Here is a 27,558-nt window from a genome sequence, read left to right as displayed (position 1 = left end):
CCAGTATAAAGATATCCTTATTCTGTCTGTATGCTGGATTGTGCAGCCACTAGACATTTTGAAGTTGAAACTGTAAAGCACTTGATCAGACTGTTCTGGAGGCAGAACAAACAAATCAAAAAAAAAAAGTGAACTCTTCCGTGTGAGGTGACTAGTTCTGTCTATAGAGTTGCATAAAGGATGAGAGTCCATTATCTAACAGATCTGTGGACCTTACAGACAAAAGAAAAATTATTATTTCAAGTAGCAGTGCACACTGATGATCATTTGACAAACTATACAATGTTTACAGACTTTCATTTCCTAAATAAAAATGCAGCACAATTTAGAGGTTCTTTGGAGCAAACTTTGCTTTTAAACAACTGTCACAGGACCTGGTCACAGGGTCTTAACATGTGATACACTGATCCATTCATTTGAGCAGGTTTGATGTCAGAGTCTTTTGCAAGAACATAGTTTATCATATCACTTTGGGCTTGATCTTGTTGCACTGAAGTTAACAGGATTTCTGATTACAATGGGTGTACAACTGAGTCTAAATTAAATTGTGCTGTAGCAGAGAAATAATTTTTCCTTAATCTGTCCTGAAAGAATATCACTAACTCAAAGTTATCATAAACGATAGCTATGATAATTCACTTTTATGCGCTACATGTTAATATATTCATTGATTCACCATAAGGAATTCTGCTGATATGCACTAATTCTTTTATAGAAACAGACAGCAGATTTTAATACGAGGCAGCTGATTTCTTAAAGAGCTTTCCAGATATGAAATATTTCTGCAAAAATGTGCTGAAAAACATCACTTTTTTTTACCAGATTATGTACACAAATTGAGTAGCAAACATTTCCAATGAAAAATAAGATATGTATTTGTTATAAAAACAATGTTCAAAAGCTCTTGAATAAAATATTGCTTTATTGAAAAGATCTTTAAAAAAGAATGCTTTGAATTTCAATTTTAAATTCAAAGATGATTTGTCTACTTGCATTAATCATGTAACTTTATAAAATGTAATTCAGACAGTGTGAAATAATGAAATTCATGTCAAGCACAAGAAATTTTGCAATCAATTGATTTAAAGCATGTTATTGCACCACTACTTTGAAAGTTTTGTGGATTTGTTAATGTATGTGTTTTGTAAATGATACTGCTTCATGTTATTTACATTTCTTCTTTCAGAAAGTAATGTTGACAATCCTTTTATATTCAAATGGTTTCTTAATAGCATAAAAATAAGGTCACATCTGCTAAGATTTTATTTACATTAGATGTGATTTTTAAATATGTATGTCTAATTTGCATATGGCATTACTGTGTATACCAACCAGGTATCTGCAAAAAAGCAAGCAGTTATGGGTCTAGTCAAATTTGCAGTTAGTGCCTAATTAGCTTGTGCAATTCTAGTAACTACATGCAAACTCAGGCCCTAAAAATTGTACTATTCATCCCAAATCTGTGTTTAAAAAAATTCCTGAAAAGGCATAACTGGCTGGCCCAGGTTTTGGTGGCAGTCTTTAGGTTCAGAAAACCCATTATTGGACATCAGCCACGTTGCAATTCTCTTCAACAACCACTAAAACTAAAGCACATTCAATGCTGCCTTTTACACAAATACATCCTGCTAATGAGCCACATGGTAGCACTACTGGTATTACATCTGAGTCAACATATGCATTTTGTGGCAGTAACTGGACAGAGGGTTAATAGCCTTTCATTACTCAGGTACCTCCTGACAACAGATTCAAACAAGGGAAAAGGCATTAGCCTCTATCCAAGTAAGCAGGTTTAGCCGTGCCCCAGAGGAGTTCCATGGTCATACACATACCCAGAATCACGGGTAAAATGGTCTGCAAAGTTAAACAGGACCTGGGGATTCCTCTTAAATCCATCTGGATTAGACAATTGAGAAAACCCATGCTGCAATGTGGAAGACAGGAATAAGTCACTATTCCAGGTCCTTACGTTTTGAAAACATACAATAATTTAAGAGTGTTTTATAACATCACCTACCTTCACTCCATGTCCAATATCATCTAGAATTGTGTAATCAATAGGTTTTCTAATGTAGCGAACTGGTCGCTCCAGGTTGGCTGGTGCAATGATTTTGTGGGTTCTTGAGGTGTTTTTGTTCGTAGTCAAAATGCCAATTTCTCTTCTAGCAACTTTCTCTTTATGAATGTCCACTGTCTGAAAAACACAATGAGTTTACCAGTAGCGTTGAATATTAAGTGTACATTTGGTATTAAAAACTTGATTTGGCTCCATGCTTTTATAGATTGCAGTTATATACAGATATATCAGTACAAACATTTGCTGAGTAAGCACTGCTTACACTCCTTTTGTTCAATCTCTGTTAGAAGTTACCACCTTCTGATTTCACTTGAATTCTTTACAATTAAGCAAAATCCCTCCTAAAGTTTCCGCTCTATTAGTAACTATTATTAATTCGGTTTCATTAATTTAACAATTTCTGTACTTTGACAGCAATTTTAAATGCTAAATGAGTATCTATACTTTAATAGTCACCCTCCAAAATGTCTTTCATTCTGATGAGGCCCCAAAGGTCTTTTCCCAGTCTGTTTCCCCCAGTTTGTGTGTGCCCTGTAATACAAACCTCTGACATAATTAATTTGTTTTGTCAGACTGTGGAGTAGTTTCTCATTATGGTAATTTATTCATTCATAGTAGCAGTGGTATCAAAAAGGATAATATTGATAATAATCAATAAAGATAATATCAGAAAAATCAGAACAGGTTTCTCATTCATTACACACAGTTTACTCTGCATAAAACGTCAGATTTTTTTTTAAAGTGCTTAGCACTTATCTAGCTATTCCCACTGTAGCCAATGGTAAAACATCCACTGACTTCAACGGGAGCAGCATTAGGGCCAAAGCTAAGCACTTTTGAAAATTCCACCCTACATGCACAGCAATGACTATTATGGTAGAACAATGAATATGCAGCAAATTAAAAAGTATCGCTGCCAAACAGATGTCTCGTGAAAGTTCCAGAGATATTAACATCCAAAACTGATTAAGGCTGTGTCATTAAGCAAAAAAAAGCAAGGAACTACAAAGTATAAGCCAGATGCCACATCTTTAACTTAACCCTTTGTACCTAAGTATTACAGATGATACTGTGAGCCAAACTCTCTCTACTTGAACTCCTGTGAAGTAAATGAACTTGGTCCCTTGCAGGCATCAGTCAGTGACCTCAGACTGCACAGTGGTTCTCAAACTTTCATATACTGTGAGTGGTTTAAGATTCATTTTAGACCACCCTACAATCCTGAATGCTTCTTCCCTACTTCCATTGCAGTGCTTGATTACACAGAAATAATATTAGTACAAGAAAAGACTGAAGTATACTTGCTTTAACACAATTGCTTATGTTGCTTTGTGCTTTTTTTCTCTCTATTTCTTCTCCCCTGACACAGAGTTATGTTTACCAAACCTCCCCTCATTTCCTGCAGCTTTAATTGCTAATCTGTCTAGGTCACTCGGTAGGATTTTCCTTTGCTTGCTGTTGATCCAGTTTTGGTAAAATTGGTCACATTTTAATTTATACCAGAAGAACTTGCACAAAACAGAGCAGTTGCGCAGGGTAAACAGAGGTATCTGATGGATTTTCATTTAACTGGTCAAAAAATCCTCTGGAAATCCTCAGGGTATTGGCTTGGGACATGATTAGGAAAAAGCAATGCAACTTGAAGGCAGACTTGCTTTCTTATTGTGAAAGAAACAGCTCTATGGACCACCGTTTCAGAGTCACAACAAGACAACAAAGCACTTGAAACCAACATTTTGGTCAAACCCATTGCTGACCTCAAATTTGGTAATTTCACATGAGGAAATTTATACTGTGAACAAAGTTACAGCTATGTGGACTTATATAATCCCACCAAAAGTCACTCTCATTGTGATTTCTAGTGTCTCCTTTTTGTTACCATTTTAAACACAAATTTAGTGTTTGTGAATGGTAACAGACTGACTTTACGCAGTCAAGAGGGAGAGAAGTCCTCTTTATACAAAGTCCTATTTAGCCAGAGAACATGTGCAGCAAGAGATCTGTTCTTTGCATGTACTCATTTTCATACCAACAAAAATAACTTATTAGTATTTTACACTCCTGTTTACACTGCAGTTAACAAAACTAAGAGCAAACGGGATTCTATTGCATCGTGTGCATCAGAACCATTTTTATTACTTTCCAGTCAATTGCACTTATGCAAACTCTTTCAAGAAAATAGGGTTCCCAGTTCTCATTGACTTTCAGTAGGAGATGGATGCTTAACTCTTTCCCATCTGTGCCTTTGAAAGTCTCCCCCATACAGGCCAAAAAGGAGTTAGTGAGTCACACTAGGAAATCTGCTGTGTTTATAAGAAAGAAAATAGGATTGCCCCAGTGTCCCAACAGAGGCATTAGCTAAAGACAGTGGACTGCCAATATGTAACCACCTTTATTACTAATGATATGGAGAGATGGAAGAACTCAGTTTGACTCAGAATCTAAGATGGGTTTGAAGACATGGCAATTAGAAATATCTTTTTACTGGTAAACTGAACATATGTGATAAAGAAATCACCACTGGCAACAGCAAGGATGGAACCAAAAATGCCATTAATACAATGACTTTTCAGAGCAGATACACAAGTTTTCAATCAATTTTAGCAAGACTTTCTTCAGAGCTATAATTCTACTCCAGTGCTCATGGGAGGAAAACTGAAACCTACAAACAGCAAATCATTTGTCTGTTCATGCCAGAAGAAAGACAGGAAGCAATGAATGTGGTTTAATTAGGCTTCAACTTTATTCACTTAAAATACCTGAGAGTTCCCAGCAACAAACTGTACAGTGCAAGGAGTGGGGTCAGCTCCCTGCTGTTCCAGATGTAGGAGGCCCAGAACTTCCCAACTCAGCTCCTTGAAGAGATGCTTTCCTTCAAATCCTTTTCCAATCCATTTGACCCACCAAGTGTATCCCTTCTATACCAACTACAAATTTAAAAAGGAGTTAATTCTTACACAAAGTTAAATTGCACAGTATACTTTCTTCCTCCATTTTAGGAGTAAAGAAAAAATACCAGAGCATCTTATGAAGCTTAACTGATACACAAATACTGATCAAACAGTGAACTGTGTTTCAGTCCTCAGTATTTTCTTCTGTCTGCACAGCAACCTAGCAGAAAGGAATCCTGGTCCATAACTAGGGAGTCTAGGCACGATGATAACCCTAACAATAAGGCCTTGTTTGATATGCTGTCTTGTACATTATCATACCATTTGGACACTGTTATCCCCTGATACATAACATTTTCTATGACATGTAACTACATTTTGCCAGGTATAGAATAGAGGCTTTAATGCCTTTGTTCAAAAATTATCTATGTAAATATTCCAATACAGAGAGTTGCTAAAGTCACTCTTCTCCTCCTCCCTCCCCCCCCCCACGTCAGAAAAAACTGAAGACCCTGCCCAGAGTATCAGGACCGTGCACGGTCCTCACTATTACCTAAAATTGAATGGAAAGTTTGTTGTTCATTGATTACCAATAAGATGATTGATCAAGTATAAATTTGAAAATAAATATTGCAGAACTTTGCGCTAGACTTCTCTGTATTAAAGGTGATTAAAATGTAAGCACTACCCTTTTTTCTGATGGGAAAAAGATTTTAAATTACTTGTTCTTACCCTGCTCAATCATAATCTTGGCCAGAGACTATTAACTTTTGTACTGCAGAAACTTGTTTCCATAAAATAAATAGTATCTTATTAAAAGTATAACTACATCGGTCTTCCTTGAGGAATACTGTATTAGCTGAGGCACTGCTATAGTTATCAAATAATGAAATGCTTAAAAACTTATTAAAACAGAAAAAGATCCAGTGGGAAAGGGCTTGCATGGCAACCCAAGCCTGTATCTTTATCTCTTAAATGTAAGTACAGAACAACTGAGCATCTGACCGTGGCACTCACTTATGGTAAATATACAAAGAATTCTACCTAAAAAGATTTTGCAGAGAGGCTTTTCAAGAAACTCATTTGCTTGGTTTGAAGACTGTTGCAGATGTAATATCTTAACAGTCTCATAAAACAACTACCTTGCAAGAACACTGAGGCAGTTGATTATATGAGAAACTGACAACTCAGAATAATCTGCAATTTAGGAAACAGACATACTATGATCCTCAATACACAGGTGACTACCATTACCACTGTCATACTCCCTGAAGTAACAAGGAAGAGAGCACTGACGGTATGTTTATTCAATAGTTTATAAGTTCCATCAAGCTGATCTTATCATGAAAAGATTTTCCTCAGAAAACCACTGGAGTAAAAAAGATTCTATCATCTTCATTTTAAAATGCATGGGTGTAACAGGTTCCCCCTGGGGTGCCACCTGGAACTGAGGTACCACTGAGCCCTCTGACTCACCAGCCTGGGCTCCCTCTCACACTGTGCTGCTGTGACAAGCTGCAGACCCGCTCCCAGTCTTACACTTCCACCAGCATTCACACAGGTAGGGACACACCGAGCTGCAGTTACATGCAGGCTCTCTGACCAGCCACTGCATGAACCAACAATGGAAAGGCTACAGGCAAGGTAACTCCCAGCTTCCCAGGCATGCACCACCTCTGGAGCATAAACCCAAAATTATACTGTCATGAACTGCACAAGGAACTGTACAGTGTAAACTGATAGAGTTCCTTCTTTCCTTCCTTCCTTCCTTCCTCTCCCCCCCCCCCATGTGGAGCGGAATATGCAACAGCCTTTGCCCCTTGAGCTACAATTTTCCATGCACTTCACTCCAACTCACTGGTTTAGATTAAAACAAAAACAAGTGTATTAACTACAAAAGATAGATTTTAAGTGATTATAAGGATAGCAAACACATCAAAGCATATTACCTAGCAAATAAACAAAAATGCACACGAAGTTTAACACACCAGTTAGATTAACTATGAATTAGCAGTTTCTCACCCTGACTGATGATTCAGCAGTCTGGTAGATTCCCCAAGGCATGAGCTGCATTTCCTTTGCAGCTTGGGTTTCTCAGGTTTCTATACACAGGCTAGAAATCGCTTTAGCCTGGGTCCAGCACTTCCCTGAGTTCAGCCTCTGTTCATCAGTTGTTCTTCACTCCCCACACAAGAGAACTCCTGGAAACACCTGAGGATGTCACTCCCTTCTTTCTACAGCTTTAGCATATAGCGGGAACCCTTTGTTCCAAAACTCAGTTGCTGGAAAAACAATGATATCCCAAAATAGAATCCAGAGTCATGTGGCCTGGTCACATGATCTTGTGGAGTCATAGCAGCCATTACTTACAGGCTGTCTGGAGCATTCTCAGGAAAGCTCACCAGGTGATGGATAAGCTTCTCCTAGACCTATTGTTTTCCTTGATGACTCATTGCCCTGGATAGGTCCTTCCCCACCCATATCTAGACTGAAAGCATCTTGCCTAATGGGCATCATTTGAAACTACATTTGAAATACAGATACGTAGTCAATAATTGTAACTTCAGATACAAAAATACATGCATACAAATAGGATAATCATATTCAGCAAATCATAACTTTTCTTACGACAACTTAGAATTTGTTCCTAATCAGCAATTTCAGGCTACTGCCAACACTGTTCTGTGAACTTCTCCAAAGTTCTATTAACTTTGGGCCACTGCTTTCAATTGTCAGATATTAAATATCTGGGCAGAATTTAGGAACAGTTACTATTAATCTTTTGATAAGCAATTCAAGGTGACTCCAAGAAAATTAGAGTACCTTCAGAAATCATCATTTGCTAAAGAACACATCTGAGGCCAATATTCAATATGTAATTTGGCAAAATATTGTACCAGTCAGTTCTGGAAAGGGGTTACACGAATAATGAGTGCATTAGATAATTTTTGAGCAGTCACCAACATATAGAGCCACCTCTTACATTAGAAATATCTTCAAATCCTATAAGAGGAGTCTTTCAAAATATTAAATTGGCCTTCTAAAAGATTTACTATTTGTTGACAAATTTCAGAAGTGAAAAGGCAAAAGGAGTCCTGAATGCTTCCAAACTGGGATTTCTGAAAAAACTAAGATTCCAACCAATTCTAACTTGGACTTGCAACTCAGAGTATGCGTCTAGAAGAATTCTAAAATTCACTTTTAAAAACTTGATTGGAGACAACAATACTGACAAATGTTTTTGGAAAGGAATGGATCTTAAATATTTTAAAAATACCTATTCACCAGGAGTTAAACATTCAGAGCACTGGGCAGAAATCACGTTGCGTCAACACCCACCGCGGACCTTCACGCTGCTTTGTTTTAATTAAACGGTCGGATTCCCCTGGTCCACACCAGTTCTAACTCCAAACTGTTGTCCCTTTAAAACTGGCTTGTTGCTTTAACATAGGAACCCCTGTTTAAGTTTGGCAAGTTCACAAACTTGACAAAATGATTTTTTTAGAAGACAGTTGCCTAGACTCAAGATTTATATTTCAACTAGTATCAGTAACAGCAGTTGTGATGGCACTGTTAAGATGCTGAAATGCATCCCATTCTATACACTGGTAATACATGGTTCCAGTTCTGGAAAGTCATACAACTGTGCTGGCACTTTTGGAGCTGGCTGTTTGTTCCCATGGCTTGTGATAAGAGACAACTAACTGACAGTGGTTCCAAACTTTTCCTGACAGAATGCCACATGGGGTGGGGGTTCCAATGGTGGCTACATTGGGCTGCCTCACACATGCTCTTGAAGCTTAGCTAGGTGCCATGGGAGCAGTGGATAGAAGCTGAAGACTGTGGGCTGCTGTGGGGGCCCTGCAGCTCTGTACACATCACAAGCCACCCACTGTGTGTGGTGTTGGAGGCAGAGGGATATAAAAGAGAGGGACAAGGGCAGAGATCAAGGATGAAGCAGTATTTTCACTCTATCCCAGCCACCTGGGTTAATCTGCGGCTCTCCCAGTAGAAAACAATGAAAGGAACATTTACCTTGTGTGAGGTCCTCTGTTAGTGCTGTGCCCTTCCCAACTACTGCTACTTCTTGAGCTCTTTATGACAACACAACAGGAGTATCTTGATTTATGACATTACAGTTGACAGATGGAAATTTAAAAACTAGCCTTGTATTCAAAGAATTATTTATTACAAAACTTTACAAAATCACCCCTTAAACCACTTTGGCAAGTTTTCAGGTTCCATTAGTTTCAAGAATTCAGAAGCCATCAGTATTCTGTTTGTGAACTTGAACAACTAAAATAAATGTAGTATTTAGATATATTTATCATTATAAATTGATGTTTATATAACACGTGTATTTAGGGTTTAAGCTTTCTGCCTACTAGTAAACACTATACAAAGTAAAAAGCGTGACCTAATTATGAGAAAGGGATACTTTCCTGATTAGGGACCGTAAAGGGTTCGGACTCACCCGGCGGCGCCTTTCTGCTGGTAGTCGTCAGGAATTAGCTTGTCCAGCCACCGGAGCGCCCTCTGGGCCGGTGATCCGCCTTACCACCAGCCCGAGTCCCTCCCAGGACTCAATGCCCCTTTTTCTGGGGTGTTGTCCCCCTGGCAGTACTCCCACACACTCAGATTCTGGGTCTCCCCACCCAGGGGAACCCCCACCCTCTAACCCCACCTAGCCTCAGCCTGGGCTACTGCCAGTCCCCACTTAGCCCCTTGTATCAGGGGTATGTATATGCCACTCATCACAGGCAAGGGGGTTTTGGACCCGCTGCCTCCGCCTACCCATAGGCTGCCCCTCTGCAACCCTGCACCTATTTGGCCAGTAGTCAGACCTGCAGCAGCCTGAGGCTTTCCAGGCCAGAGCTCCCAACTCCTCTGGCCCTTCCCCAGCCCTGCTCCAATCTAGATTTCCTGCTCAGCACCTTGCAGCCAGGCCCTTCTTCCTCTACAGGCAGAGGGAAACTGACTGGGCTCCAGGCTCACAGCCTCTTATAGGGGCTAGCTGGGCCCGATTGAGCTGGCCACAGCTGCGGCTGCTCCCTTAATCAGCCTGGGCTTTTCCCCACAGCCTCAGCCCTGTCAGGGCCGGAGCAGGTAACCACCCCACTACTGGACCTATAACCTGAAATACCCAAATTACTTCATCAGCTTTAATCTCAGTGCTCAGATTAAGTCTGCAAGGTTGGCATTTAGAAAAAAGTAAGTTAATTGATCAAATTTGGCATTTAAATCAGTTGAACACAATGAGCATGTATCTCCAGAATACCAGCTTTTTAAAATTAAGTGTCTTTTCAGAAGAGAACTGCACTTTAACAAACAAGCAATTTTGAAACGTGTTCCTACTAAAAATGCCAGGTGGCCTTATTCTTCAAAATATTTATTTGGAGAGCACTTGTCTAACAGATTCTGGATGACAGGACATCCGAGATTCAGTTCTTCCTTGTTTAGGATTAAAGACAGATTAGCTCATCCTTATCTCAGATTTTGTACTACAGACTGTTTTCCGGGCTTAAGGATCAGTCTGAAGTGATCAACATACTACTCTGAAGTATAGCCATGTATGAATTGAAGGAAGAGGTAGACCTGTGCCCATTCTGAAGCAGAGCAGATGAAGTAGATCAGCCTCAATTAAAATCCTTTGACTTTCTTGTACACATGACGTATTCCACCTAGCACTAGAAACAGTACGACTGGCATCTTTACACTGGACATGAAAAGCAATAAACACTGTAGAAGTCTTCTGCATATATGGAAGTTGAACTATATTTGAAAGACAATACTGTACCTTTCATACAATGGGATTAATTGATCTTCGAACGCTGAAATTCTAACATTGCATATACACCTCTACCCTGATAGAACGCTGACCTGGGGAGCCAAAAAATCTTACCGCATTATACTGAACTTGCTTTGATCCACCAGAGAGCGCAGCCCCGCTCCCGCGAAGCGCTGCTTTACCATGTTATATCCGAATTCGTGTTATATCGGGTCGCGTTGTATCGGGGTAGAGGTGTATTAAGTGTGCCTTTCCAGAGAACTTTGTATAAATGAATTTAAAACACTCCTGCATTGTAAATGATTACACAAGACAGACAAATGAAAAATGATTGTGTCGTTAATAGTTGGAGGCAGGGAGGCTGTTCTTTTCGTTTCAAGAGATGGAACTACTGATATTCTTTCAGACTGACAGCAGCACACCACAGCTGCCAACAACCTCAGTTAAACTCCTATGGTATAACTGTTTCTCATGAAAGCACTGAAAATGTCCTTCACATGAAATGCTACAGTCTCAACAAAAGGAGCACATATTCAAAAAGACACCAAAAATGCAGAAAAAAATATTTTTAGCTACGTGTTGTTATACAAATGCAGCACTGAAAATGTTGGCAAATATATTTCCGTTAGCCTTTTGGCACTGGTAATTTTGCACTTTTGTAACAATGAAGCATTTTGCATTTATACTAGTGGCGACAAAATAAACTCACATTTCAATTAGTATAAATGTCATGTATTCTTAGAAAGAAAAGACAATTGGAAATGTGATGGCATTCCTAAAAAAAGCTGCTTTACATAAATGACAGAACAAAAATATAACAAGCTTTTCACATATGCAGCATACAAAACTGATCTGCCTGGACAAAATAATACTTTCCACTTCTATAATGCCTGCTGTATAAGGATCTTAAAGCTCTTCACAAATATTAACGAATATATTTATTTTTACAAATTTGGAAACTATCACAAATTAAGTGACTGGGCCAAGATCACAGGAAGCCTGTGATAGAAGAAATGGAACCCAGACTTTCCAGCTTTTAGCTTCACTCTTAACCACAGGACTTGCAAGATTTGTCACCTACTAGACCGAAGACTAAACCTGCTACCTGGGGTGAAAAATACCTGGCTGCCATACCCCTTGCAATTTAAAGCACTGTTCTCTGCATACTATTTAATGACAACTTATCTAACTACTTTCTGTTTAGTACATTTAAGAAAGTGGAACCTACTATGTCTCACCTTTGTTACTTTCTTTCCCTCCCTAGTTTCACTCCTCTCTTTTCTTTCCTATAATAGACAATGGCTCATTTTTTCTTGTTCTGTCTTCAGTGTCCGCTTCCATTTTAACTTCTCGCCATCCATCCCCTCTTCTCTCCTATCGATCTCCCTATCTCTACTTTGTTTCCTTTCTTCTCCCACTCTTCCTCCTGTCAAATCTCTCTGAATACCACACTAACCTATTTTAACTTGAATCAATCTCTCCTTCACGCAATCCCATCACATCCAAGACAGGAAATTTATCAAAGTCCTAACAGCCTGAGAACTATGACTATTGGTCAATAATTGATACAAAATATAGTGCCCACCATTGTCCAGCAGAAATGCTTAGGTGAGAAGCCAACCACTCCTCCCCCAGCTACTGGGAAAGCAAGGATGCTGGAAATCCTGCCAGAGTGTTGTCCCAATATCCTGCTCAAATGGTTTCACATCCTTTTCTATTAGTCAAAAGCCAGTAGGTCTCTGATAAACCTGTAGCATGGACTCAACCCATTCTGGTGGCTGGAAGGCAGAAGAAGCATTTTTGTCAGTTTCACTATAGCCCACTAGTTCTGAATAGCAGCAGGTTTTATTCTGCTGCCAACAAAGCTACAAGCAGTGACAAGCTACTTGCAGATTTAAGACTTTGTTGGACAGAGGGGGAAAGTGATGCATGTTTGTGAGATAATCTTCATAAGCACAAGGGCTAAACACAGGATTTTTTAAAATAAAAGTTGAGAGCCTCTAGAAGTTGATGATACTCAACCTGGGAAAGCTTCACAATCTAGTGGCTTTCTCAAGTCCTGCTTAACCACAAGGTCTATGTCACGTATGAGTCCAACTTTACTTTCACATGTTTCGAAACCAGAAGAAACACTTTATTTCATGTCATCTGAATTATATGTAAATAAATATATAACTGATGTCTTGACCAAGCAACATCTTACTTTGGCAACACTTCTGGAAAAGCAGGCAGATCAAGATTCCTCTCCCCCACAGAAAGTTATATGATCTTTCTATCATCCACAACACTAAGTGTTGACCTGAATTGCCTTTGTAAACAACACTAAAATGCCAAGCACTTGTAGACTTGCAGGAGGAAAAGGGAAACCTGAAAGAGAGGATACTAACAGGAACCTAGAGCTGTGCACATTTCACAGGAAAATACTCTACTCTGAGTGCTTTTCAGCATCAACTCCTGTACTTCATTTTGTAAATAAGTAAATCGATTATTTTCAAATACCTGGTTTTACATTTTACTTTATAGCTTAATTGTATAATTATTTGAATTTACCATGTGCCATAATAAATGTTAAGAGAAAACTAAATTAAAACACCGTAAGTTTAAAATGGACAACAGGAAATGCTACTTTACTCATTAACAGGTAGAAACTACTGTTACAAACAACAAGATTCAACACAGAACAGAAAAAACAGCATCTGTATTTACACTAGCTAAATATAAATTACAGGGACTATCAAACCTCATGCTTCAGGGTATCTGTAAATTAATTACCAAATAGGGGCTGGAGAGATGTGTCTCAAGGCATAGCATTATCCATTTTGCCAGATGCCTTATGGGACTGTTTGCCTTCATCTGAAATATGGACTAGACACCACTGACAGACAGCCACGCTGGGACAGTCCAATGATCCATCTAATATGCTATTCTATATAAATTTCTTAAGATAAAAAATTAAACAAAATGTATAAAGACAAAAAAATCTGATAAACATTAATAATACATTAATATAATAATTATCTAAGTCAAACATGTGAGTCAGGTGCAGTAGGATGCCCTGCTGTTTTAATGCCAACTGTCTTTTCTTATCCACACTATGCAGCATAACATCAGATAAACCAAACCCTTGTTGTATTATCTCCTGTACGATTTCAGTAACACATACGGGATGATATAAGTAAAAACTGTCTCACTTGTGAAATATGGTTGATTGAAGATTCCATGCGCCGAAGCTGGGATGCCTGGATATCCAGCATTTGGAGAACATTGTTGGCCAAAGTGTTGATCAGATAAGCTACACTTGCTAAGGACTGGGTTGTGTAGGCTTTGGTTTCTTCTAAGGCTCGCTGTTTATCTGCTGACTAAAAGCAGAAAAAAATCCATTTATTAAAGGAACTGACAGACATGAAGATTTGCCATATGAATTGCATTTGCATCCCTCTAAAGGATAGGAATTTCTACAATTCTACAAAATCAAGTCTAACTCATTATATTAAAATTACTATTTTTCTTCACCTAAAATTCTTAATTACCCAATAAAGATTAAGTAACGGTTCTAGTCAGAGTTTCCTGTTTTTGCAATGAAAGGAAAATTTTTGAAGCTGCTATATACTATCCTGTCTCAAGAAACCATTAAAAATACACTAGTACTACTACGAATGCTTAGTTCTTATACATGGGCTTGGCAGGATTCGGTTTAAATTGATATATGTCAGCAAATGTCAATTTCAGCTGATACACTGAAATGGACAAGAACATATCCATCAGCAAGAGTCATCAAAAGTGCAGCCACCACCCTTCCCCTCTACGCACCTTGCGCCTCCAGGGATTGGGCGTCACTAGCCCTGCAGTAGCACAGAAAGCCCTCTGAAGCCCCACTGTCATGGGAGCGACTGAGCAGGGCTGTGACAGCAGAGCTGCAGAGGGTTCCCTGCACAGCCACAGGGCTGATGATGCTGAATCACTGCAAGTCCAAGTTGCAGGGGAAGCTATGGTCCTGGCAGGGCAGGGCAGAGATCCCCACCAAGGCTGTGAGGAGGAGGATGGTTGCAGGGGAGGTCACCCGGCTGCTGAATGGTCTCCCCGGTGTCTAGGAGTTTGTCCTCCTGGCAGTCCTGGCCAGGGGCATTTGCTCTGCCCGGCCAGGACTGCAGCCTTCCCTGCACTTTGTGCCTGAAGGGTGTTGCAGTGCAGGGAGCCCTCTGCAACCCCTGCTGGAAACTCCCTGCAGTTCTGATGCCACCACTGCCCTAACTCCCACCCTTAATTTCCTGCAACTGTGAAAATTAAAATTGTTAAAAATCAGGGGACATTTTTAAATAAAAATCAACATCAATCATCAAAATTGCAACAAAATAAAAATCGAATTCTGCCATGCCTACTTCTAAAGTGCTTTTCATCAGTAGATCTCAAAGCACTCACTGGTACTTAAAACATAAAATTTCCACAATATTTTTAAATTCATGATTGTTCATTTATCCATTTACACATGCAAAATGCTCATTACAGAATTCCAATACTGCTTGCTCAACTTTGTGTGATTTATTTAGATCTTGCAGTAAATGCCTGAAATAATCTGCCAAATAGAATATTCAGTGGTTCCAATTATTCAGACCTCAATGGGCTTTAAAAATGGGCTTTAAAATGGAAGTGAGTTTTCACAATGGATGAACTGTAATTGTTTTCCTAAAATGGTAGCAAAAATATTACCATACTAGAAAAATCACTTTAAAATGATTAAATTAGTAGTAGTACATTTTATAAAAAACCTTAATATTCCTACAAGTTTGAATACAGGCAGTCGGACACATCTGGTTCCTGAAAATCGCATCTTAAGTTGAAACGTCGTAACTTGATTTTTCAATAGGAACAATATCTGATCGAGCGGCGCAAAGTCAAAACTGATAAAGTCAAAACTGACATCGGAAAGTCGAAACAGGATGTCAATTTACAAACGTCGCAAGTGCCATTCGTCGTAACTTGAATGTTGTAAAGTCGAGGACTGCCAGTACTCTTCACTCTCCCTTTTTAATCAGTCCTCACTTTGTTCAACTTTCAGACAACTGGACATGAAAATTTGACACTAAAAATATTTAGGATACCAAACCAGCAGATTGCTGTTTTAAAATATTAACACAGACAGACATTTTAGAACAGATTTAGAATTAATAACTTGCTAAGAACTCAGCCCTCAGGGTTCTGCTTTTCTCCTGGAACAGCAGAGGACATCACAAAAACCTAAATTAGTTCAAGGAATACAGTTAAAAGCATTGTTTAAGAAATGTCAACTGTTGCAAGAGAAACGAATCTGAGATTCTGAACTCTAATCTTTCATGTGAACATATGCTAAAAGATAACAGCCTTTAATTAGACAATGCCTATTCTCACAGCACAGCCACAAAAATAGCTCTCAGTGCAGGTACCTTGGTTCTACTATGACTTCAAGTTATTTCCCTTTGTTTGTGCATCAATATCAGAAGGTAACTGAGAACCAGGACACTGTCTACATTTGTTTCTACAGCATCCAGCACAAAAGGTCCCTCATTCTGATCAGAGCCTCTGGGCACTACAGTGCTATAAATATTAAATACTACTAAAATAATTGACTGCTGCCACAGAAGATAAAATACAGAATATTGTACTTCTGTGTTTCATTTCTTCCCCCCCTTACAGAGTTTCACAAATGGCCTAGTCTCCATGCCCCAATACCAAGCTATATGTAGAATCTAAAGAAGTTTCGCTGCTCACTCTATGTATTTTTCACATAGGTTAATCTTAAAAATTTGATATGTGCCTTTGTTATAGAGATACTAGCCGAATGATTCAGATTCTTATAACCCTACCAACTTGGTCAATGATCTACTTGAATGCAAATATTTTGTGAAACACTGAATGCAAACCTTGTCTCTCTACTCCAGGAATAATTATTCCCAGGGACTGAAAAATTTTCCTAACACCCAGTAGCCTGAGGACTAAATTTGCTAGCCTTCACGAAAAATACCTATGTCAACATATATACAATATTTCACTCTGTCACCATCCATCCCCAAAAATCAACATAATACATCCTCCTCCCAATCTTAGCAGGTTCCTCTTTGCCCACATACCCAACAATGGCTGTCTACATAGCTCCCCTTCTTTCTCCCAGCCTGCTTCCTAGGAAAAGGGATGTCAGCTGCTGCTCAATCACACCAATGACTTTGTTTCCCAGCTCATGGTCAAAAGGGAGAAAACACTGGCCAGACAGTTTTTTGCCCATCCAGCAGCCCCCTGCAATGGCAGTAATTGACTAATATTTGACAACTACTATGAAAACAAGGTGGGGTCCCTATGCAGAAAAACACCTTGGCAAAACGCCCTCTCCCCAACTTCCCCTCCATTATGACCAGCTGATGGGAAGTGGGTAGAATGCTGTCTCTGGACCCTACTTAGGCTTTTCATATCCTTTGGCTAGTGTAAGTCTTATGTACTTGAAGATCCACACCAACCCACCCCAAGAGAAAAGGACAGGACAGGACAGGGAGAGAGATCTGTCTTCTTTCCCCATTACAAAGGCTGCTACGGAGAACCATCTTCTTCCCTACTCCATTTCCCTGTGAATGACATCGGCTCAGTTTTCCCAAGCGCATGAAGCATTACAACTGATAAACAACCAGACAATTTCACAACTCAAAAGGCTTGAGAATGGCAACAGTGAAATGGTCTGTAATCCTATTAGTTTTATTCTGCAGCATTTTGGGAATTCTATGAACAGAACCAAAAATGCCAATTTGAATCTACACAGAGATGGTTCTGGCCAGCTGACATTAGAAATCTCCGAATGCAACAAGGATTTTCAACCATTTCACAATCATTAGCAGGCAAACTTTTTCAGAACAAGAGACAGGCAATTTATATTTTTAAAGACAGCACAGCCTGTGCTATGACTCTGTTGTAAAAAGAAAAATGCATTAATCTATTTTATGTTCAGAGCCAGCCCCTCAGCTGGCGTAGACTGATGTAGCTCCAGTGAAGTCAGAACTATGCCAATCCATACCAATTGAGGATCTGGAGCTTAGGACTTGTCTTCACTCAAGTTCTGCAACTAACCCAATCCCCTCCACGCACAAAAATCTGTAGCTTGAGTTAAATGGTGCTTTAAACTCAAGCTAGATGGCCCGTAGAGGGAGTCAGTGCTGAAGCTCAAGTGCTGCTGACTCTGAAGTAATGTAGTAGTGATGCAACAGACCAAATTACAACAAAGTCATCATCTGCTAATTCAATTACTCTGCAGTTGAGATGTTTCAGTGTGATCCCTCTCACTAAGGACTTGTCTAGCCTTAAAATGCCACAGCGGCATGGCCACAGCGATAGCGCTTCGGCGTAGGTAGTGTCTACAGTGACAGGAGTGATTTTCCCATTGGTGTAGGTAATCCATCTCCACACCCTGTACGACGTAGTTATGCCAACTTAATTTTCTAGTGTAGACCAGACTTAAGTGGAGTAACTCAAGGCTGATCTACACTGAAAAGTGACACTGGCATTGCTACGTCTCTCAGGTGCAGATAAGCCGACCTAAGCTATGGCTAGACTAGAAAGCTTACCATGATGCAGCTGCACCGATGCAGCTGTGCCGCTGTAAGCTTTCTAGAGTAGCTGCTCTAAGCCAATGAGAGAGCACTTTCCCATCCACTTAATTAATCCTCCCCCAACGACCAGCAGTAGCTATGTTGGCAGGGGAAGCTCTCTCATGACATAGCACTGTCCATACTGGGGATTAGGTCCATGTAACTAATGTCACTCAGGGATGGCTTATTCACATCCCTGAGCGACCTAAATTATACCAATATAAGTGGTAGAGTAGACATAACCTAAGTCCCTGTGTAGACGGTATTAGGTCAGTGATCCATGGAAGAATTCTTCCATCAAACTAGCTAACGCCTTTTAGGATTACCTATGCCGACGGAAGAATCCTTCCTGTTGATGTAGGCAGCATCTACACTGAAGCACTACAGCAGCACAGCATCTTATATGTAGACAATCTCAGTGAGCAAACAGTTGCAATGAAAATAACTCCTCAAAACTGAAATAAAGAAAGCATTTACACATTTTATATTAACATCTTGTAACCACTTTAAGCACAGAAACTTTATAATATAATACATGCATTTTTGCAGGCCATCTGTTAATCACAGTATTTTACTCAGACCCTGAAATTCTTTGAAAGAAAGCTGCACATATTTTGTTTGGCATAGGAACCTGAAAGCTCAAAATTTTCACATGTACAGTATAACCTGCAAAATGTGCTGCATGTGGAAGTTAATTAAAATTGGCATTTGAGCTTACTATTGTCAGCCATCTCTTTGAAAAGCGCTATTAATGACAACATTCCAGAATAACTCAATTTACATCTCTCTAATATTTTGTAGGTAAATTTGGGTTTCATGAAAGTGATAGAAGCTAGCAGCTTTAGGTGTGGGCGAAGTATACCGTGAATCAGCCCTCCAGAAGTTTCCCCACACAGCTATATTAAGTACACCTCCATCCTAACCTCAGATTTGTAATGATGAAAAATGGAGAGTAGAATGAAACCTAGTCATCTTTTACCTCTAAACACAGTATTCTTTAAACTCAGATCTCCAGAAGAAAAGGCTATATCTATATCTAACTATCATGCAACCTTTTCTCCTTTACATCACAGAAATCTAGGACTGGAAGAGACCTCGATAGGTCATCTAGTCCAGTCCTCTGCACTAAGTATTATCTAGACCAGTGGTTTTCAACCTTTTTTTCATTTGCAGTCCCCTAAAACATTTCAAATTGAGGTGCAGACCACTTTGGAAATTCCATCTGTTGTCCGCAGACTCCTGCCATAGAAGTTTTAGACTGAAAACTGACTGAAAAGAATTCAGCTATAAATACTGCATGTGCTCAGCACAGCATTTGACACAGCATGAGAAAGGGCACTAAACTGTGGGCTTCTCTGGTAATGACAACAACACTTTCAGGTTTTGACCTGTAGGTGGGGCATTCGCATACTTTTCATTGATCGGAGAAACAGAATGCCTTTGGTGGAATCCGAAACTTTATTTTCAGTCACCTTTTGTGGACCCCTTATACATAGCCTGCAGATCCCCAGGGCTCCACAGACTAAAAACTACTGTTCTAGACTATCCCTGACAGGTGTTTGTTTAACCTGTTCTTTACAGCCTCCAGTGATGGGGATTCCACAACATCCCTAGGTAATTCGTTGCAGTGCTTAATTACCCTTACAGTTTTTCCTAATATATTAACTTAACATAGATAATATATATGAGGAAGTTTTTCCTAATATATAATTTAAGTCTCCCTTGCTGCTATGTAAGTCCATTACTTCTTGTCCTATCCTCCAGGGTTAAGGAGAACTATGTACTTGAAGACTATGTCTCCCTCCCCCAATCTTCTCTTCTCCAAACCTTCTATTGACAATTTAAAAACTGTATTAACTGTTGCCACCATGCTTAAACCTGTCAATTGACTTAAAACAAATGTTCCCTCATAATTTGCAGTATCACCTAGGTATCCTATATATAAATATAGAGGTTATGCCAAAAACAAAGTCACATTACTAAGCTATCAGTCAAAAGCAAAATTTAAGCATAGTCACTCTTATCAAATCATTTCTGATTTTTTTAATCTAAAACCAGATTGATAACTCTGAAGATTGAGGTCCACTGTTTATCCATAAATACGTCAGGTACACAATCTCCACTAATATACTTCAAACCTGACCTAGAGGGACCACCTCAAGGGTAAAATGGTAATTTAACCTCTGTACTCACCCAAATCCTTTACTCTTCTACCAAGACTGCTAACAAAGGCACTGACCTGGCTAGATTCAAACTGGAGACAACTATACAATACAAAACAACGTTACATATATTTTTATTTGTGAGGGGCAATACACACAGGGCTCTAGTATAAACCAGCACAATGGGGATTCTTTATTTAGAGTGCAGGCCGATGACCTATAGCTCTCTGGTTCTCAGACTGAGAAACACAGTTTAGGCAAACTGAGTTGTGACACTAACAAGCATATGTCCTGGATTACGCATCCTGGGATGCACTGTATACACTGCAACTCCATAGACTGCAATTCTCCCTTGAATCATAGAATCATAGAATATCAGGGTTGGAAGGGACCTCAGGAGGTCATCTAGTCCAACCCCCTGCTCAAAGCAGGGCCCATCCCCAATTAAATCATCCCAGCCATGGCTTTGTCAAGCCTGACCTTAAAAACTTCTAAGGAAGGAATGCATTGAGTACATTAGCTTTTTCCACATCCTCTGTCATTAGGTTGCCTCCCTCATTCAGTAAGGGGCCCACACTTTCCTTGGCTTTCTTCTTGTTGCCAACATATCTGAAGAAACCCTTCTTGTTACTCTTGACATCTCTTGCTAGCTGCAGCTCCAGGTGCGATTTGGCCCTCCTGATTTCATTCCTACATGCCCAAGCAATATTTTTATACCTTTTTTTGCCTCTGTCTTCACTAACGAGGTCAGCTTCCAGACTGCTGCGCTGGGCATCACAGCATGGGGAGTAGATGGCCAGCCCTCTGTGGAGAAAGAGGTGGTTAGGGACTATTTAGAAAAGCTGGACGTGCACAAGTCCTTGGGGCCGGATGAGTTGCATCCGAGAGTGCTAAAGGAATTGGCGGCTGTGATTGCAGAGCCATTGGCCATTATCTTTGAAAACTCATGGCGAACGGGGGAAGTCCCAGATGAGTGGAAAAAGGCTAATGTAGTGCCAATCTTTAAAAAAGGGAAGAAGGAGGATCCTGGGAACTACAGGCCAGTCAGTCTCACCTCAGTCCCTGGAAAAATCATGGAGCAGGTCCTCAAAGAATCAATCCTGAAGCACTTACATGAGAGGAAAGTGATCAGGAACAGTCAGCATGGATTCACCAAGGGAAGGTCATGCCTGACTAATCTAATCGCCTTCTATGATGAGATTACTGGTTCTGTGGATGAAGGGAAAGCAGTGGATGTATTGTTTCTTGACTTTAGCAAAGCTTTTGACACGGTCTCCCACAGTATTCGTGTCAGCAAGTTAAAGAAGTATGGGCTGGATGAATGGGCTATAAGGTGGGTAGAAAGTTGGCTAGATTGTCGGGCTCAACGGGTAGTGATCAATGGCTCCATGTCTAGTTGGCAGCCGGTGTCAAGTGGAGTGCCCCAGAGGTCGGTCCTGGGGCCGGTTTTGTTCAATATCTTCATAAATGATCTGGAGGATGATGTGGATTGCACTCTCAGCAAATTTGCGGATGATACTAAACTGGGAGGAGTGGTAGACACGCTGGAGGGCAGGGATAGGATACAGAGGGACCTAGACAAATTGGAGGATTGGGCCAAAAGAAATCTGATGAGGTTCAATAAGGATAAGTGCAGGGTCCTGCACTTAAGACGAAGAACCCAATGCACCGCTACAGACTAGGGACCGAATGGCTCGGCAGCAGTTCTGCGGAAAAGGACCTAGGGGTGACCGTGGACGAGAAGCTGGATATGAGTCAGCAGTGTGCCCTTGTTGCCAAGAAGGCCAATGGCATTTTGGGATGTATAAGTAGGGGCATAGCGAGCAGATCGAGGGACGTGATCGTCCCCCTCTATTCAGCATTGGTGAGGCCTCATCTGGAGTACTGTGTCCAGTTTTGGGCCCCACACTACAAGAAGGATGTGGATAAATTGGAGAGAGTCCAGCAAAGGGCAACAAAAATGATTAGGGGTCTGGAACACATGACTTATGAGGAGAGGCTGAAGGAACTGGGCTTGTTTAGTCTGCAGAAGAGATGAATGAGGGGGGATTTGATAGCTGCTTTCAACTACCTGAGAGGTGGTTCCAGAGAGGATGGTTCTAGACTATTCTCAGTGGTGGAAGAGGACAGGACAAGGAGTAATGGTCTCAAGTTGCAGTGTGGGAGGTTTAGGTTGGATATTAGGAAAAACTTTTTCACTAGGAGGGTGGTGAAACACTGGAATGCATTGCCTAGGGAAGTGGTAGAATCTCCTTCCTTAGAAGTTTTTAAGGTCAGGCTTGACAAAGCCATGGCTGGGATGATTTAATTGGGGATGGGTCCTGCTTTGAGCAGGGGGTTGGACTAGATGACCTCCTGAGGTCCCTTCCAACCCTGATATTCTATGATTCTATGATACTCTTCCCTGGTCATATGTCCAACCTTCCACTTCTTGTAAGCTTCTTTTTTATGTTTAAGATCCGCTAGGATTTCACCGTTAAGCCAAGCTGGTCGCCTGCCATATTTACTATTCTTTCGACACATCGGGATGGTTTGTCCCTGAAACCTCAACAGGGATTCCTTGAAATACAGCCAGCTCGCCTGGACTCCTTTCCCCTTCACATTAGTCCCCCAGGGGATCCTACCCATCCGTTCCCTGAGGGAGTCGAAGTCTGCTTTCCTGAAGTCCAGGGTCCGTATCCTGCTGCTTACCTTTCTTCCCTGTGTCAGGATCCTGAACTCAACCAACTCATGTGTCAGGATTCTGACCTCAACCACCTCATTTAAACTAAAGTAAAAAACAAAAAACAATTGAACTTTATCCTATTTGTGAAAATGATGTACATCTATTAGGGCTGTCAATCGCAGTTTAATGCCTGCGAATAACTGAAAACAAAATTAACACATTAATGCATTTATCGCATACCTCTGGGCCGGGAGGGTGGCATCAGCAGTGAGGGAGCTGAAGCCCCGCGCTCTGAGCCCGAGCTTCTATTTGAAAATATAGAAAACATCCAAAAATATTTAAATAAATGGCATTCTATTATTGTTTAACAGTGTAATTAATCACAATATTTTTAATCTCACAATTGATCGCAATTAATTTTTTTAATCGCTTGACAGCCATAATAAAAATCACAAATGTCCATATCACTCTGTGGAGTCTTCTCCTTTATTATCTTGTTCCACATTTTTTTCCAGAAGCAAAATGACACAGATGACCCTGAGCAACTAGTGGTGTCAATATGAAGCTTTAGTTGGAAGTCAGAGTTTCCTTATACCATGCCAAGTGGTTTGGGTATTGCCAAAGCAGTTGGTGCTAAGTGTCACGTATCCAAAGATCTTTAGTAAACCTACGTTCACACTGTGAACATTTCCAAGGTTTGAGGCCGTCTTCAGTTGAAAAATCTGTGTGCGCCTTGTACTGTAACACACCACTTTACTAATGCTGTCTTTGAATAGTGCTGTAACTTGCAACTTTCACAATACGTTTAACAGCATCGGGAAAATTTGACTGTCCGTTCAAGTGTTTTATTTTTGTCCAGAATCAATCTGTCATCTTGATCAATCATTACCTGGACAGAGATGTTGCAACACTGATTTCAGTCAGTGATGGTGTGAAATATTCTTGTCTGTGTTATGTACATGCCTTTTTCAGCTATGCTGGAACTGTTCAGATATATATGTTCTGGAACCTTTAGGTTTTGTGGCATCTTCATGCTGGGAAAGTCAGTATCATGCAAAGTGGTCTTGCAGCAAGATCTATAGATTGCTCCTCTAGCTGGACAGGAGGAATGTTCTTCTTGAGAGTAGATACCACTGCAGTTCTGCCCATCTTAACAGTACATATCATGCTTTCAGCTGAGACCCATAGTCATGGCCTCATTTGTTACCTTTAAGGTTTTACCATTTAAATTGTGTTGGATTTCAGCCTAATACCTCAGTAACTGATGCTTGTAATTCTGACATTTCAAAAGTATAATGTTAAGTAGATGCTTGAGCATCACAGATGTGCTTCTCATAAGGCTCATCTTCACAGCCTCAAAGAGGTGCAGTTTAGGACTATTTGATATCTTCTCTCTGCCAACATTAGCCAATTTACAGGTGACAGCCTATACAGATAGCGTGTTTAGTGTCTATCCTGTTGGTTGCCTTGACAGAATACACAAATGTCATATTCAGTGGTTTTCTAGGGAGTCAAAGTATTCACTGAATTTAGATGCCACTACATAGTTTTAAGGTTCAAGCAGAATGTAAGTGATGTCATGTACCTTATTCTTTTGCACAACACAACAGCATGGCTCACTTTCAGGCATCATTACCAAAAGAATATTAGGAAGTTTTCAACACGTTTTATACACTCTCACATACGAGTATAATCAAATGTGGGTTCATAGTCTACCTCAAACCTTGAGAATGGTGAGAATTAAATGATAAACTATAAAACAAGGGGAAAAAATAACTTTATTATTCAATCTGGTGGTGGTGTTCCTCACAATAGAGAAGAAACAGGACTCAGATGTAATAAATGCAAAGGTGATTATTTAGGACACAGGCCCAGCAGCTCACTAGCTTTCTGCCAAAGTGAGGAACACAGTTCGTGCTATAGTATTATGACACTAGATTTGCACAAGATCTGGTCCAGCCTGATGACTATACAACATATCTATTATCAATCCCAAGTCACTCCATGCCCCAAAACAAGAGTTTGCAAAACTGTAATTTACTATGGAAAAATGTGAAGTTTTACAGTTAGTAACGAAACAAAAAAAGTAGATGCTGTTGGCTGGATAGCTGAAGCGCAGAAAAAAGATAGGGGAAGGTGAGAGAAGACCAGACTAAGTGACCTCTCAAAGGAACAAGATAGCCATATCACTGACATTTGCCTACAAATAATGACAGGTGAAATGGCACATAACTCTCAAGAGCGGTGATGAAGCCTGTGAGCCATTGTGTAACAATCACGAGCAATTCCCTTTAAAAAGAGGAAACAAAGGAGCAACTGAAATGTTGAAGGTAAAATAAGAGGTATATGATGAAATTAACACAATTTCACTTATACAGCTTAAAGAAACAAGACACGATAGCTCTATAAAAATTATTCAGAGAGGATTTAAAATAAGATGGAACACATCATTGAGGTTGACCAAGAATGGCAATGACAAGGACAAGTAAAGCTGCACAAGTATGAATGACAAAGATGAATATATAAAGAAAGCTCTTATCAGTAGATGCACAAAACCACCAAGAGAGATCACAGAGGCCTATCAATGGAAACGTTGAAATTAGATAAAACTCTGGTAAATACTGGATTTTGCAGCCATGGTCACTTCCTACCCAAACTTAATTTTTGTGACGGTTCAATCACTGGACATTTTCACAGTAAAGTTAGTCTGAGGTTAATCCAGCTCGAAACTCTGGGCTTCTAAACTGCTAAAAACAAACTGTCACCTCTGAGTGCCTGATGCTAGCAGCAGTCTCAAATTAAATTTGAAAACATTTGCTTAAATATATTTTATAGTTGATACAGGCAAGAACAACTTTTGCAAGGTTATCTGTCAGGTTGTTGCAGTTCACAAAACAAGTGTAGTTTCTCTCTCTGGAGTTTTGGGAAACTTGAAAGGTATTAATGTACTACTAACGGCAGCTAACAACAACCAACATATTTCTTACAAAGAATCACAAATGTAAATTCTCTAATTCAAGTCAACACATTTCACAAGTGTCATTACAGGCATTATGAAGTGCAGTATGTTAGCACAATAATATTTAGATGTCATGAGCAGAAGCAGAAGTTCAACAGGTCAATATGGGATTAATTCCATTCACAAATGAAGTGTCTGGAATCTGATAATCCCTTTTTCCAACACATACAATGACCTTCCATTAACTCCTACAGCCATGTTAAAAACACAATTTTAGTAGCGAAACAACAAAACCCATATTTTCTCAACCAAACGCTGCAAAATCCTTAAGTGAACCCCTCAAAAGAATCTGCAATGAATCAGACTGAGAAGTTATTACTTTCTCTTCATTACTGCAAAAGGAAGTCCCACTTGTGGCTTCTGTTAAGCCCTGGCAAGCAGAATTCAGATTTTTACAGAAGTTTCAAGACATATGTAGTGTTCTAGCAGCAGGGTTCCCCTCTGTTTGGGTCCGTGGGAGGCCACACCACCTCACTACACACCTGTGCATCGCCCACTGTGGGGAATTAGCGGGGCAACAAGAGTCTCTAGCTCAGGCCTGTTTTCAGGGGGCAAGCAACAAACACAGTTAAATAGCCCTGATACTCAGTCAGGGCAGGGAAATAGGAGTCTAGGGTTCAGGTCTGTGGTCAGGGCCGGGCAGTGAACAGATAGATGGCCCAGGCCCCGAGTCAGGGCGGGGCAACAGGAGTCTGGGGCTTGGGCCTGTGGTCAGGAACAAGCAGCAAACACAATCAGGGAGCCCGAACCCTTAGTCAGGGCTGGGCAACAAGTGCCAATATCTCCAGGACTGGCTCTAGGCACCAGTAAAGCAAGCACGTGCTTGGGGCAGCACATTTCCAGGGGTGGCACAATCCGGTCATCCTTTTTTTCGGGGCAGTTGCGCTCTCGGAGCTGCGCCACTTTGACAGGGCAAGGGCGCCACGCCCCCGGCCGCAGCAGGAAGGGGAAGCCCGAGCCCCAGGATGCTGAGTTGCCAGGGCCCAGGCGCCACGTGAGGAAGAGAGGGCGAGTCCTGCCGGGGAGCCAGAGCTGCGCCAACTCATCTGCGCACTGGCTGCTGCGCTGCCTTGTGCCACCCCTTATATCGGGGTTTCTCTGCGCGGCTGGACGGGGGAGGGGGGAAAGCCCCTACAGGCGCTGGGAGAAGGCGAAGTCACTCCCTCTGCTTCCAGCACCGCCTGCAAGCCCCAGCCCCACCTGAGCTTGGGGCAGCAAATTTTTTGCTTGGGGCGGCAAAAAACCTAGAGCCGGCCCTGAATATCTCGGGCCTGTAACCAGGGTGGAGCAGCAAGGGGTTCGCACATCCTATCTCCTGCGGCCGACAAACGCTGACTCCGTGGCCGAGAGAG

General features: G+C 40.6%; 1 protein-coding gene across 16 annotated transcripts in view; it reads right to left on the bottom strand.

The window, feature by feature from the left end:
• Nucleotides 1-27,558, bottom strand: part of ABI2 (abl interactor 2) — a 108,348-nt gene that overhangs the window by 50,053 nt on the left and 30,737 nt on the right. For all 16 annotated transcript variants that reach the window (XM_073306513.2, XM_073306512.2, XM_073306501.2 and 13 more), the window contains exons 2-3: nt 13,948-14,115; nt 2,018-2,194 (exon numbers count right to left, since the gene is read on the bottom strand). In XM_073306513.2, the coding sequence (XP_073162614.1) occupies nt 2,018-2,194; nt 13,948-14,115 (345 nt within the window). The remainder of the gene's footprint in view (nt 1-2,017; nt 2,195-13,947; nt 14,116-27,558) is intronic.

The sequence above is a fragment of the Lepidochelys kempii genome, chromosome 11 (genome assembly GCF_965140285.1).
Source record: "Lepidochelys kempii isolate rLepKem1 chromosome 11, rLepKem1.hap1, whole genome shotgun sequence".
Taxonomy (NCBI): domain Eukaryota; kingdom Metazoa; phylum Chordata; order Testudines; family Cheloniidae; genus Lepidochelys; species Lepidochelys kempii.
The sequence above is the reverse complement of the archived record's forward strand: the minus strand, read 5'-3'. Positions and strand labels throughout refer to the sequence as shown.